The sequence below is a fragment of the Cibotium barometz genome, chromosome 36 (assembly GCF_041138505.1).
Source record: "Cibotium barometz isolate CiBa-2024 chromosome 36, ASM4113850v1, whole genome shotgun sequence".
In the NCBI taxonomy this organism is placed as follows: domain Eukaryota; kingdom Viridiplantae; phylum Streptophyta; class Polypodiopsida; order Cyatheales; family Cibotiaceae; genus Cibotium; species Cibotium barometz.
In genome coordinates, this window is record NC_141081.1 from 33,429,521 (window position 1) to 33,445,153 (window position 15,633).

General features: G+C 47.5%; 1 protein-coding gene across 1 annotated transcript in view; it reads left to right on the forward strand.

Moving 5' to 3' along the window:
- Positions 1–526: 526 nt before the first annotated feature.
- The window catches only part of LOC147617833 (CBL-interacting protein kinase 23-like), a 51,683-nt gene continuing 36,576 nt past the window's right edge, over positions 527–15,633 (forward strand). Inside the window, exons 1-5 of the mRNA XM_086776092.1 lie at positions 527–1,178; positions 1,478–1,540; positions 1,759–1,830; positions 1,970–2,077; positions 2,245–2,325. Of these exons, the coding sequence (XP_086632218.1) occupies positions 1,008–1,178; positions 1,478–1,540; positions 1,759–1,830; positions 1,970–2,077; positions 2,245–2,325 (495 nt within the window). The 5' untranslated portion in view covers positions 527–1,007. The remainder of the gene's footprint in view (positions 1,179–1,477; positions 1,541–1,758; positions 1,831–1,969; positions 2,078–2,244; positions 2,326–15,633) is intronic.

Below are 15,633 nucleotides of genomic sequence, written 5' to 3' on the forward strand. Positions count from 1 at the left end.
AAAGCCTCCTTGAAGTTCATTACAGTGAGTGGTGTGTGTAAAAACCTATTTACTTATTATTGGTCAGCCAATCAAAAACCAGCTTTATTACTAAAATGTATATGAACATTATTTATTTTAAAATAACAAGGGCTACAATAATTCATAGAATCATAGCCGCTTTGGGAGATATAATAATTATAATATGATATAATATTCCTAAAAAACACTATAATGACGCTTTTTTTCTAGGCTCTAGGACGTGATTAGAGGCATCACGTAGAGACGGTCAACGCACAACACATTTTGCCTGAAAAAACATTAGGATAAAAAACATTAGGCTAAGTGGGGCCTGATCGTGTCGTGTGCTCATAAATACTACCTTAGTCTCACAGTTTAAATCAAGCAAATTAAGGAGGATAAATCATAGGGTAAAGCTTATGAAATCATAGGGTAAAGCTTATGAAATCAATAAACAAGAACGATTAACATATTAATGACAGATTAAAAGAAAGCTTATAAAGGTAGCTTGAACAGATCTGATAGTGAGGTTAATTAGTGAGTTAACGACAAGCTTAAGCATCAGCAGATCAGGAGACAGCGCGCGCGCGCGCGCGCGTACGCAGAGAAAGATTCCGCTTATCGCCTGCCCTGTAAAGCTTCTCTTTTTGTCCTTCACAGTACATCCTTTTGCAGCCTGCAGGCAACCGTACCGGCAGCAGTCGCAACAGTGCTCCATGATGCCGCCATCTCAAACAACAAAGCTTCCTTCTTTTTCTTTCCTGTCCCTCCGATTTTTGTCTTCATGATGAAAAAGAGGACCTAAGCTTTTGCTCTAAGCTTTTCTTGTTTTTGGTTTGGCGTTCTGCCCTAAGCTGTCGTTTTTGTTCCAAGATCCCACAATTTGTCTTTGCTTCACGTTTTTCTGTTGTAAAAAGCCTGCACCAGCCTCTTCAAAATCCTATCAGGTGGTCTTAGCTTTCCTGCTTTCCTAAACTAAGATTTTGTTATTGAAAATCCCTTCCACGATGAGCCTTCAGAGTATTCGTACCTGCGTTGGTAAATACGAGCTTGGCCGCACCCTCGGAGAGGGAACTTTTGCCAAGGTCAAGTTTGCCAGAAACACAGAGACCGGGGACAGTGTTGCCATCAAGATCGTCAACAAGGAGAAGATCCTCAAGCACAAAATGGTGGAGCAGGTACTCTTCTTCTCTGCTGATGTTTAAAAATATGTTAAGTTCTTGTGCCAAGTTGCACGATGGCAAATCCTTGTGATACCCCAGGATTTCAGATCTATGTACCGAATGCGGTCTCAGTGGGATGGACATTCCACAAAAACTGGACCTTCTTTAAAGTCATCAATTTCTATCTGGCTTCAACACCTAAGTAGCAAGACAAAATTTTGTCTAGTGGTGGCTGATGTGAAAATTTTTTGTTGCTCACACAAGTATGTCCTTCCGAGGTGGTTCTTTTAAGTACTAACTTGGCACTTGGGCAGATCAAGCGAGAGATTTCGACAATGAAGCTTATCAAGCATCCGAATGTTGTACAGCTATATGAGGTATGCTTACAATTTTGGCAACAGTACCTACATTAGAGTACTACAAGGGCTTTGTGAGTGCACGTGTGTGTCTGTGCGCCTTTTTTTTTTTGGGGGGGGGGAGGGGGGGTTTGTGTCTATGCTTTGGCTTTTCGAAAAGTACGTTGTCAACTCATTTCAACTGTTCTCATTGTGGTCTTCAACAGTGGGCTGGTTTATCTTTTCCTCTTTTTTCGCAGGTTATGGCTAGCAAGACAAAGATATATATCGTGCTGGAGTTTGTGACTGGAGGCGAGCTGTTTGACAAAATTGTATTCAATCTAATAGACCTTCTTTTTCCCTCAATTTCAATAGGTGCTAAGTAATATTATTTTCCATGTGGTTTAAGAACTTATCTAGTATTGGCCACCTGTGACACTCTCTTTTGAAGGAGACTTGTGTCTTCTCTAGGTTCATCAAGGCAAACTCAAAGAAGATGAGGCAAGGAGGTATTTTCAGCAACTTATCAATGCCGTAGACTTCTGCCACAGCCGGGGAGTTTATCACAGAGACCTGAAGGTTGGTGGTTAGGCTTTTTATAAGGTTCTATAGGAAGGTCTTGTCTTGTTACTGTTGGCTTGTCCCTGCAATTTCAGCTCTTAGTGTATGACTTAGAGAAGTAACATCAAATATTGCTCTGGATTTGCATTCTGGTTAACTGTGTTATTGCTTTCGCTTGCTTACAGCCAGAAAATTTACTTCTCGATGCACAGGGGAACCTTAAAATATCTGATTTTGGACTGAGTGCTCTACCACACCAAGTTCGGGTGAGGATTATCTTTCAATAATTGATTTTCTTCATGGAAGTTTTGTTCTAGCATAGGATATAATAGGAAATAAGTTTTTGTGTAGTGGGGCTTGAGAGTCCTTGTCACTTGGAATACATTTGGGTTTGTAAAAGTCTACAAAATGAGGAAAGATGGGGTTACTCTTTCCTCCCTCTCGTTCTCTCACATGTATCTACGTGTGCATGACAGTTTGGGGTCTGTAGGACCACATATAGATTGCACATGGCTGTTTGGAATTGGAATGGCATGATGTCATCATATCTGGGCAACTTTAGTGAAACATACACAGGAAGATGCCATTTGTAGGACTAATGCTGCAATGCAGTTTGAATACAGAAAGAATGAATAGTGGAAGACTTCGACACACAAGCATTCACAAGTAACCTACTCTTTATCTTATATTATGGACAATGGAAAGAAATGCAATGAATTCTTTCTCTGTACAAAAGGTTTTATTGCCATTTATTTCCACACATGGGTACATACTTGGCCACCCATCAATGTATAGTGTCTGGCCAATCACTCTACTCTTGTTTGTCCCTATCCTACTGGTGTGGCCGCCAAAACGCTGCCCACAGCAATGCGAAAGTGGTCGGTCAAATCTCTAGAGGTCATAGGTGTCTCACTTCTCCCTTTTTAAAATCAGTATCTAGATAAGTGTGTAATGTGGTGGTGGCGATGGGTTCATGGGCATGTTCATATGTAGGGCTTGGTGCCTAGGCTTATGGGTGTGAAATGGGCCAAGGTATATAAGACAATGGCTCATAGTTGGAAGGTATCTTTTTGATATCTTTCATGAATATACATTACCTTGATGCCTATGGCTCAAGAATCCATGGTGAGCTTCTTCCATATGAGATTTGCGGTTTTTTTAGTGACGGACGAAACCTTTCGTAAAAAAACCTTCAAAACCTCGAAACTTTCAAAACCTCGAAACGTTTCTTGTGACTATGGCCCAAACCCTTGCTGTTCGATTTCAAACTTGAGTAAGGGGGTTGGAAGAGCTTGGCCGGGAGATCGGCAAGTTTCAACACGCTTCTTTGACTTCGCTTCATCGACTACCAATTGTGTATTCTCATTGAGCAAAGTGTTGACACGTTGGTTAGTTGATGCATTGCAAAAGGACAAAGTGTTATGCATTGGATGCAATTGGGGACATTAATTGGATGATCTTGGATGCTTATTGATGCATTCCGAATACCTTATGATTGCCATTGCAAGAGGAGTTGTTGGGAATCAATAATTTGGTTTGCTTATATTGAGATTTGATTCAAAAAGCAAATAGGATGTTGCCAAAATTTTTAAATTCCCCTGCATATTTGTAACCTAAACCCTAAATTCAGTTATAGGGGTTTTTAGGTCTTGCCTAGGGCTTTATACCTTCTTGTAATATTTCATAAGTACTTTGCATCGAGCCTTAAAGATCTTGATTCCGACATCATTGAGGGGGGGATTAGGGTTTTCCAAAAATTACCAAACCACTAATTTAGTGGTTCATAATCATGGTAACTCTCCTCAAAGTCTTGGCAATCATTGAAGATCTCAGTCTCTTTCTCATTATCATCATCCAAGACTTCGGAGTACACCATATTAAGCTTGATATTCCTTGTTTTGCAAACTTTGTAATGATCCTTATTTCATTTCTCTCATTTTATCCTCAATTCATTCATGCGATCGTCCCTTATGAACTTGCTCTTGGTAGCACCATTAGGAGGCTTCCCATCAACACTTGTAGACTTTTAAAGAGCATGAGAAGTATTGCTAAATCTGTAATTTGATTCTCCTCTACTTTTATACACCGTTGGAAACTTGGAGAGAAAAGAAGTGGAGTGTAGATAGTGTAGTTTTTCTTGGCCTCTCTCTGTGGTGTTCTTCTTGTGGGCTACAAGAGGATACTCAGTGGTCTACAATGTTTTTTTATGGGTGGTTGGACATACAAAAAGTGTTGGATCAGGCAGAAGTTGGGCTTCCGTACTATATTGAATACTGAACTAGCAGTAGTGCTCCATCCATCACACCCCCCCACTAGCTCAGTACTTTCATAGTTTATTTCATGTTCATTTTGTCCTTTTCTTCTGGACATCCGGAGTACATCGACAGTTGCACATTGATTTGTCTCATAGGTCGAGTTCGGCGTGTAGTAGACGTTAATACAGCTTTCTTTCTCTCTTCTCTCTCTTCTGAATGCATTTTGCATCAAGCATGTTCCAGGATGGTGTTTAGTGCTAAAAGAAGACTCCCAGAGCTTCCACATGTGACATTGGTATCAAAGTATCAAGATTAGCAAGGCTAAACATTGATTCTGTCCCAGATAAAGATCCGCTGGTGTTTAGTGCTAAAAGAAGACTCCCAGAGCTTCTGCATGTGACATTGGTATCAAAGCATCAAGATTAGCAAGGCTAAACATTGATTCTGTCCCAGATAAAGGTCCGTAGGTTGAAGGGATAGGAAAGTGCATAGGTACGAGGCCCAAGGAAAGAAACACAAGACATGGAAGAAGCTATAAAGAAAAAACGTGAGCGAACTAGCGTGCGCAAGCTCCCCCCCGTTGCACCCCCGCCTCCCCCCCCCCCCCTTCGTGTTTTTCACTTCGCTACCCGCCTGTAACACGCGGAAGCTCTGAGAGTCTTCTTTCAGCCCTAAACACTACTGAGAACATGCTGATGCAAAACGTAGACAGAAGGGAGAGTAGAGAGAGAGAAATGCTGGAAATTCAGTATATTTATATGGTACAAAAAGGTACCTAATTCTACAGCCCTAGGCTGCCTTCATGAAAAGGTGGTATACACCCAAAACAGTCCTAGTCTAAGACCCTTTCCATGAGGGAATGAATGATTAACTCAATGAGCACCTACGCCTATTTATAGGCTTCTTGAACCTTAGGAATGCTGGCCGACTGCTGGTCGGCCAGCCGACTGGCATACTTCTCCATTAAACGCTGAGCGCTTGCAGCCGCCTTCATCAGGTACAGCCGACTCCACTTTGTTCAGCCGACAGCCCCTTGTCTTCCATGCCTTGTACCAAGTCCAACACTGCCTCTTCTGCAGTTTGTGCTCAAAATCCTAGCTCTAATCTGTTTTTCTGGTTGCCCCTTCAGGATTAGTTCCAGGAAATGTCCATGGGCAAGCATGCACATGACATCCCCCTCTGCTAAACTTGATGACGGGATTCCAACTTGTTCTTGGATGACTGTCATCATCCCATTCTTTTTCGCGAAGTCCCTCTGTCATCCATCCATCTCTGGCAAACCTTTTCTTTGAAAACCCGGCCCCGGTTTCCAAAACCACTCTGACTCTGAATAAGATCTATGCATCTATTCCATTTAGTCCCCCATCTGTTCCTGCCCTGACTCTAAATACTGTCTTGGTCTTCATTCCTGAGAAATGAGTTTGGCACTCTCACATCACTCCCTCCCTTGGGACCGTTGCCCGAGAACCTATCTGGCTCACAGGACTGCCATCCCCTCTGGCTTTGTGGAACACCACCAACAAACCTCCTGGGAGCTCTCCCGCTCATGTGTTCCTTGCCTTGGCCTTCGTACCCGTGTACTTTCCTGTACCTTGGACCTGTACACCATCATATGGGACTGAATCAATGTTTAGCTTTGCTGAGCCTGATGCTCTGATACCAATGTAACACGCGGAAGCTCTGAGAGTCTTCTTTCAGCCCTAAACACTACTGAGAACATGCTGATGCAAAACGCAGATAGAAGGGAGAGTAGAGAGAGAAATGCTGGAAATTTAGTAAATTTATATGGTACATAAAGGTACCTAATTCTACAGCCCTAGGCTGCCTTCATGAAAAGGTGGTATACACCCAAAACAGTCCTAGTCTAAGACCCATTCCATGAGGGAATGAATGATTAACTCAATGAGCACCTACGCCTATTTATAGGCTTCTTGAACCTTAGGAATGCTGGCCGACTGCTGGTCGGCCAGCCGACTAGCATACTTCTCCATTAAACGCTGAGTGCCTGCAGCTGCCTTCATCAGGTACAGCCGACTCCACTTTGTTCAGCCGACAGCCCCTTGTCTTGCAGTCGACAGCCTCTTCCAAGTCTTCCATGCCTTGTACCAAGTCCAACACTGCCTCTTCTGCACTTTGTGCTCAAAATCCTAGCTCTAATCTGTTTTTCTGGTTGCCCCTTTAGGATTAGTTCCAGGAAATGTCCATGGGCAAGCATGCACATGACCCCCCCCCCCTCCCTTCTTCGCTTTGCTACCCGCCTCCCCTCCCCTTCGTCGATCTGCTCCCCCATCCCCCCCCCCCCTTCTCACTGCCCCCGTTCGCTGTTGTGCCCACCCGTTCTCTGCACTATCCTCCTCCTTCCTTCTGCCCTCCGTCCGCCTTTGGCTCACTTGCCCCCCCTCTTCGCTTTCCGCCCCCGCTTCCCCTTCTTCTTTTTTGAGGTCACCCCCTCCCCTATCCTCCTTTTTGTTCCCCGTCCCTCTCCTCTCCACTTCATTGCAAGTTGGTGCTTTCTTTTTGGGGTTTTCAGCTTTTTCTGCTAGCTTCGACCTTTTCTGGTCTTCACTCTAAGGAGGACTCCATGGCAACCGCTCTGTCATCCCCGACCAAGTCCGCCATTGCTTGCATTACCTTCTCTGAAGCGGATCTACAGGTTCTTGACACGAGTTGCCTCACTTGGGTCTCCACCTTGGTCTGCAAAGTTGTTGGTAGCTGCCCTGCACGGGGACTGCTCAGGGATCTTTTTCAGGCCAGCCTCATCGGTGAACCTGCAAAGATCATTAATATTCACCCTCTGGGGTGTAGATACTACCAGGTGGAGTTCGACTCGCCATCGACGTCAGACCGAGTCATGCAGCTGAGTCCCCTTGCACTGCTTACGGCGTAGGCCTTCTTTGCACGGTGGCAGCACGGCTGCGATCCAACGTTTGACCCATTGGCTGGCGTTTCGGGCTTCCCAGTGACAGTTTGCTTCCCATGTCTCAGGAAGGAGTACCTTCCTCTTCTCCTGGTGATTGGTGGTGCCATCAGGAGAGTGATGGAGTCCCCCCCCCACCATTGCCTCGGCCCTCGCAAGGGCAGCGGGGATCCCATCCCTCCGCATTTGTGTAGCCTTGCCAGAGTCTGTACCGCATTGTATATCTATTGAATATTTCTACCCTCCGAGGCGACCCCCTAGAGCAGCGTGTGGAGTATTCTAGTCTTCCAAGCCAATGCATTATTTGCACATAGATGTGTCATTTAGCTAGAGCTTGCCCTTGACGATAGTCCAGGAGACTGCCTCTAGTGGTTCCTCCCCCCGGTTCTCGTGCTGACCCTCACCAGGGGGTAGAGAGAGAGAGGTAGGCCCTTAGACAATAGAGCACTAGGCCCTAACCTCGGGTGACCTAGCGGACGACGAGTGGAAGACGATTGGCAAGCCGATAGACGACCACTAGAGCCGTGCGTCGCCGTCGTGCGCACCAGGCTGGCAGATCTCAGGAGGATTCCGTTTTGTTAGAGAATCGTTATGAGCATTTATCTCAGCATTCTCCCATTGGTGACGCGCACTCTCGAATCCGGAGCGGCCCCCCCCGGCCCCACCAGTTTGGCGACCAATTCCTTGTCGAGATTCCCACCTCGACCCCTAGTGTTCAGAGAGGCTGGCCGACCTCTTCAAGCCCCTGATGGGTCCCTCTCCTCAACTTTCCTCTTCGATGGATCCCTCACAATAGCACCCCTCCTCGGCCTCTCTGTCCCTTCGCCCTCTCTCGCCGCCCCCCCCCCTCCCCTAGTCTCGACACCGAGTATACCCACCGTAGCACTTTTGCCTTGCCTTTATCATCCGAGCCTTGCCTCCCCCCTCTTCTGCCTCTCCAGAGCACTCTTGTCGCCCCCTAGTAGCCTCTGACTCGGAGCAGAGGTAGCCGACGGGATCTGTCCGTCGCTTGATTCACCCCTTTCTCGAGCGGGTAGAGATGACCATTGCTGCCTCTTGGGTGAGGGCTCTCCTGCCAGAGTCCCCAAGAGGGGGGGGGGCAGGATCCTAGGACAGCCTGTCGATTACAGTTTCTTCCGATAGTTGCTGACAGAAGGGACCGTCATTTTTGAGGAGGTAGTAGCCCCTGTTCAGGTTTGTGTCATTACTATTGTAGAGGATAGTGTTGTCTTCCTCAACGTTTACGCTCTGAATGCTGTTGCAGGTAGAGTCCTCTTTCGGAGCTCAGTACGGCATGCCCGCTCTCAGGCTGACTTTTGGTGCTTGGGCGGTGACTTTAACATGATAGAGGCAACAGAGGACAGGCTTGGAGGTGGCACGGCCATAGTTTAAGGAGCAGAGTACTCAGCCTGGGAGGAGATGATTCTTGCGGTAAGGGGATAGGACCCTTGGCATCTTCCAGAGTTTGGGCGTAGCCCCGCGAGCCTTTGCTTCTCGAGATCGGATAGGAGGAGCACTGGCCCCAATCTCTCTAGACTTGACAGATTTTATGTTGATGAGTGGGCTTGCAGCCTAGGGGGTATGATTGGTATTTTGGTAGGCACTTGACCACGCCCCGGTTATTTTGTCCTTAGAAGACCCCTGGAGGCATGCATGTGAGCTCGAGGATTCCGGATAGCCTCATTCAGGACCTCGAGATTTGCAGATATGGGCGGGATTCGATTTTCTTTCAGGCTCTGTTGCGCGCACATTGGATGAGGGCTTAGGAGAGAGAAGCTATTTCTTACAGGAGGCAGCCCAGAGCTGCCTAGAGGGTTTCCGAGAGCAGGAGAGGAGTTTGAGGAGGAGTCTTGCCTCTTTACAACAGCTTCAGGAGAGGTTCCCGCATAGCTAGTGGATTGAGAGTCAGCTTGCCGCCGCTCGCACGGAGATTAGATCCATAGAGGATAGGAGGGTGGAGTACAGGTATCATGCTAGGGCCTCTTTCTGGACTCAGGCAGGCAATAGAGTCACAGGGGATTTCTTTGAGATAGTCGGCACCCACAGGAGGAGAGACGGTATTCGTAGGTTGCGTGGCCAGGATGGAGCTATTGTTTCAGATCCCCCCCCCCCCCCCCAAGGTGAGAGCCATCGCCACGGACTTTTTTCGATCCCTCCTCACTGGTGTCCTAGCATCTCCTCAGGTGGTGGAAGCACACGAGAGGGTCTGGCATACGAGGGAGGTGGTTCCCCTTTCTCTTCCATCGTTCTTATTGACACCATTCACTGCTGAGTAGTTGGCGGAGGCAGTGACAACACTTCCTAGGGGCAAATGACCGGGGGTGGACGGGCTTCCAGTCTCCTTTCTTTGCCATTGGGACCTCATGGAAGGTGGCCTTCAAGCTGCCTTCAATGAGATTATGATCATAGGTGCCATGCCAGAGAGGCTCTCAGAGGGCTTGATTCACTTGATTCCCAAGGAGGGTGGTGGCAGATTGGAGATCCGGCAGTGGAGACCCATTGCTCTTCTAGGGACAGCCTATAAGATCTTGGCCAAGGCCATCAGTAGGAGACTTCAGCCGTTTCTCCCAGACTTGATACACGACACTCAGACCGGCTTTGTTCAGGATCGAAGCATTCTGGACAACATCTTTATCTTCTGTGAGGCGACAAGCTTGGGCTAGGATGCGGCAGCAGGACCTCATTGTGCTACTCCTAGACTTTGAGAAAGCTTATGATAGGGTGGATTGGAGCTTTCTGGAGGGCACTATGTGCCGGATGGGATTTCCCATGGAGTGGATTTGTGGAGTCTCAGGACTTTACTCAGCCTCACACAGCAAGGTTCTCATCAGGGAGCGCGTGGCGACAGATTCCCCCTCTCCTGCTGAGTTAGATAGGGCTGTCCTCTGGCACCTTACCTCTTCCTATTCGTCGCCGAGGCCATCAGTAGTTTTCTCTCTGCCCAGGAGACCGGGCTTCAGGGATTGCGTCTTCCCCTCTGCACGCAAGAGAAGCTGATGGATTGGCACAAGTCATGTGGTTTTTGGGTAGGCTTAGCACCCGACCCGACTTGGCGACCAATTGAGGATTTCCAGTGGATCTCGAGGGGCACTCCAGTTCGATATCTTGGCGGCCAGGTTGGCATTGATATCTCTCCCGAGCAGCAGCTTGTCCCGCCTCTTCTGAGTATTCGGAAGAAGTTTCTTTATTGGAGCTCGGCGAGGCTATCCCAGCAGGCAAGGTGGTGGTGGCGAACCAAGTACTTCTCGCCACCATGTGGTAAATCACTTCGTGCTGGGCCTTTTCTCGGGCTTGTATTGTTGAGGTACAACGATTGATCCGGAATTTCTTATGGGCCGGAAGTGATGGGCCAGCTAGGGCCAAGGTGGCATGGAGAGTGATTATTCAGCCTCGTCTCGCAGAGGGGGGCTAGGCCTCATTGACCCGGCTATTCAGAGTCGCGCCTTGCTGGGCAAGTTGATTGTTAGAGGCCTCCTTCCCGGTGGTGAGCCCTAGAAGGATTTTTTGTTGGCCCACATTTCAACCCGTACTCACTAGATGGATCTTCACAGAGATGCGAGCCCGTGGTTTTAGCTTGGCTTTTGAGGACAGATTTGCAGCCAGCTTACTTCGTGCTTGGGAGCACCTTAGGCCCGGCCTTAGACAGATAGCTCCAGTAGCATCAAAGGAGCAGCTTCGGCAGCCTTTGGTCTGGAACCCCTTGATCCGTTTTCCCAGTGGCCACATGCTAGGGGCCCGACCGCACGTTTTCTTGGGGTGCTTGAGCATGGGACCAGCCAAGTCTCTTGGAGATTGGATCGCCCAAAGGCCGTTACCCCCAGAGGTGCAGGAGAGAGGTCTAACTGGGATCCGGGGCAGAGATAGGCTCAGCATCGACATCAACTCAGCTATCCCTCAGGAGTGGTTGACTCCCCTAGTGTGGCTACGCATGTTTACTTGGCACGATATCCTATTGGCGGTCCACAGAGCAGATGAGGACAGTGGTTTGCCCACTTTCTCTATCTGAGCTTCCTTTGGAGGGTTTTAGTGGCTGCACCTCGCAGAGGGTGAGGGTGATTGGTTTTCGGGCACGGGAATGGCATATTGATCCAACACCGGCCAAGGTGGCCAGGGAGAGATTATGGCGGCTATGGATATTGGAGTGCCACTCTCTCACGCGCCTGCAGTGGGATTCGGGAGAGTGGGATTGGCATGATCCAGCAGATCGGGAGGAGACTTTGGATGCCCCCTTCTTTGCATATACTGTGCGTCTAGGCCGCAGGATCGAGATGCCTGAGATAGATGGCACACCAGCAGCAGTAGCACATTGGCAGTCTTAGGGCCTCTCACAGCGTTTCCTTTCAGATTTCTGGGGCTGGTAGTTGGTGGTCGACCAGTGGTGCGGCCATTCCTAGGAGACTCAAAGACATTGCCTTTGGGATTGCCCGAAGGCTCAGTAGATTTGGTAGAGGATTCTCCGCATCTTTGCTATGGACAGGGCATTGACCCGGATCATCACATGGGGCACTGTTGCTTGGGCCACAGAGGCTGGAGTGGTCAGGGCTTATGAGGAGGATGGGGGAGGGCTAGGCCTTCAGATCTCTCACCATCGTATTGCAGCAGTACTAGTCACAGTCCCACCTACACGCGACTGGCAGCCAGGCTCATGCCAGAGATGAGAGATTTGCGGTAGCATAGCAGCTTGGCACATTTGGCGTGCTAGATGCAGTGAGGCTATCGAGGGTACCCACACTCCGCTTGCGGAGACCATTGGGAGTGTATGGCTTGATATCATTCACCCCCTCCACGGTCTGTGGGGGGGGTTACAAGGAGGTTCAGACCGCATGCGGAAGCGGCGGGAAGCTTTCTTGCGACTTTGGAGGCCCGGCCCTTTCCTCACAGATAGAGAAGGAGATCCCATTTGGCACTACAGATCACATGTGTGGTTGTTTCCCCCCCATGAGATAGCCTTCTCCTCACATAGCAGCGAGCCGGAGGAGAAGCGTCTCTTCCCCTCATGATCATTTGACTCCCGCCCTTAAATGAGGTGAGTTTGTATGTAGCCCATGGTGGTTGTATCTAGCCCTTTGTGGCTGTTTTTTCTTTAACTACTTGAAGGATCTTTTTCCCGAGAAAAAAATAGGACATGGAAGAAGCTCCCAGGAGGTTGGTTGGTGGTGTTCCACAACACCTAAGGGGAATGGTGGGTGAAACTTGGGGCACAATAGGAAAGGCTTTCAGGCAACGGTTCCAAGGGAGGATGATCTTCCAAGGGGTGGAGTGAGTGCTAGACTCAATACTCAAGAAAAGAAGACTGGAGAAAGTGTTTACGGACAAGGCATGAAGAGATAGGGGACATGATGGAATAGATGCACAGATCTTCATCAGAGTTAGAGTGGATTTGGGGAGGGGGTCGGATTTTCAGTGAAAAGGTTGCCAAGAAGGGAGGGATGACAGGTTGGGACTTTGTGAATAGACAATGGGATGTGACAGTCATGGAAGAACAGAATTTGGAATCCAGTCATCAAGTTTAGCATAGGGGGCTGTCATGTGCAAGACATGTGCAGGTTGCTAGTCCAGATGGGCTTTTTCTTGGCTATAAACAGCATTGGCGAGTTCTTGTTGGGCATTCAATCCCTCCTTGGGATTGGGTCACTAGATTAGGCTTAGATTAGGTCAAGTACACCTTTTCAAGGCAGCCTATGGCTGCAGCTATCTCTCTCTTTCTCTTCTCTCTCCTCTGTATGCATTTTGCATCAAGCATGTTCCAGGATGGTGTTTAGGGCTGAACAGAAGACTCCCAAGCTTCCACATGTGACAAAGTGTTCAAGATCTTGGGTACCTTTGATGAGCTTTGCTTGGATCTTTTTCTTTTATGGAACGGCACTTTATTTGGACACCATGCAATTGAGGACAGCTGCAAAATGCAAGTGGGGGAGAATGTGACTCACCTCACGTGTTGCACACAGAAGATGGGCCCATGGGCAGGCGTAGGTGCCACATGGCAGGTCGTGGACCTGGCAGATAGCAGTAAAACAAACCAACCAGCGTATGGATGCATATATATACACGTGGGTAGCCAAACTGTCATCTGCTCACACAGCGTTTCCTGTAGGCGAAGTGCTAGCCAAGAGTGTACAGCAGGTCACAAGGCTGCAATTGACGTTTCCAGTCAGCCATATCCATTGTACTAGAGATTCAGTTGATTTACTTCCTTCTTGTACATAATACAGACAATAGTTTAGGACTCTTTGTTGGATCAGAGGACTCCTAGCTGTGGAGGCTATGGAGGTTGTGGCAAGAAGAATGCCATGGCAAGATGAAGCTGTACGAGAGAGAGAGAGAGAGAGAGAGAGAGAGAGAGAGAGAGAGAGGGGGGGGATGATGATGATAGAGAGTGAAGTACAGTGATTGGACACAAAGTACTAGTTTTCTTGATTGTAAAACGAGTACAATGAAGTCCCTTTTATGGGCTGAAAGTACAACCTCTTCTTTGACCTTATTAAATGAGGTGTGACATCATTGCTTACCTCAAGGGAAGATTCCTAGGCTAGTTCCCACACTTAACTCCGATTTCCCAACAAACCTCCCCTTCGGAGTGAACGAGTGGTGAGACCCTTGCGCAAAAAAGTTTCATTACCTACTCTGCTTTCCAGTCTCCACTCAGTTGATTCACCACTCAACACCTCCCATGTTGTGGTAACAAAATCCCGAGTAAACCTAGGCAGAGTATAGCAACTAATCTTTGTCACCCCCCTTACTCATGGCTAGGATTTATGAAATCTTAGTTTGGAACATACAAAATAAAGGAAGAAATACACATTTTGGGGGACAACCTGGGCAGAGGACCCTTATTGACTCAAAAGGAAAGATTCTAGAGGGCATAATCTTCATCTAGCGAGTACTCTTTTGCAACGAAAGAGACACGCGCAACATTTGCTGGAACTGTGTCGATGGAGATATCAACTTCTTATCTTCTTTAGGGTCTTCAATAGTTACGAAGTTGGCGTGGTGCTGCACTTTTTCTTTTTCAAGTTTTTTGTAGCATCGAGAGGCTTTGTGCCCCATACGGCCACAATATCGACATTTTGTATGCTTGTTGGTCTTCCATGGTGGAGTTGCGGTGGTTTTCTTGTGTTCTCCAGCAAAGGCTTTGTCTTCATAGATTTGCTGTTGCTTGACGTTGCCTCTTTGTGATCTTTTTTGATGAGCAAAGCAACCATGTCGTCGAAGGTAGTAGAAGCGACTCGAAGGATCTCCAAGGAAGGTAGTAGAAGCAACCATGTCGTCGAAGGTAGTAGAAGCGACTCGAAGGATCTCCAAGGAAGGCTCAAAGCGGCTGATGCTCTGCATACTCTTTGTTAACACCACCATCTTGTCTTCATCACTAGGTGCACGTTTTAGATTGCCGAGTTGTTGCACCAGTGAATAAAAACTGGCAAGATGCTCACTAAGCTCCTGGTCTTCACGCATCTTTAAATCATAAAACTTTAATTTGAGAAAGACCTTAGAGGTTGTTATTCCTTTCTAGGTTTTCCTAGTTCTGGCGTGCTGTGGTGGTAAAGTCGATGTGATGCACCAAGTTGCTCTTCCAGAATTTGTATTCAATAGCCGTTGTCGCAGGTTGCTCTTCATCACCGGAGACTACCGTCCATAAATCATCCTTCATGAGAAGGAGCTTGAAGCCGTTGGTGCCGTCGAAGCGTTCCGTGAGCGGGAGGAGACCCGATGTAGGAGATGCCATGATGAGCATTTAAGACAATGTGGCCAAGAAACTGGGGTTTTAACTGATTTAGGGTTTCAGCTCAAAATAGGTTATGCAAGTAAAATCAGGATTGTAATCATGTTGCAAAACCACACATGCCATACCTTATTTGGTTAAAGAAGCACAGGTGAGCTGAATGGCTGCAGTACATAGACACAGGAAACGCCCGTTTCCAAGGGTGGAAATGTGAAAACGTCGTTTTTGGGGGCCGTGATGCATGAAACGTTGAAGAAACGCTAATCGACTAGCAATGGGCGTTTCTCACAAGGATCGCATGAATAGGCGGTTGGAAACGGGTGGAAACGTGCAAAGTGTGGCTGTTTTTAAAAAACCGTTTGAAGCCTGTTTTTTTTAAAACGTTTGAAGCCCGTTTTTTTTAATAGAAAAGCATAGCCAGTTTTTTTTCAATAAAAAACGTGCTAAGATAGAAAAGCGCAGCCCATTTTTTTTAATAGACAAGCGCAGCCCGTTTTTTTCCCAAAAAAAAAGTGCAGCACGTTTTATTTCCTTTCGTTTTTTTTCTAAACGTTGGGCATAAGCTCATTTTCTTATGTACGTTGGGCTGTGGGCTGCTTTTTTATATACGTTTTTTTTTTATACGTTGGGCTGTGGACCTGTGGTTGCAGAATCTGTATAAAAAATAGAGCAGCTTGTACTC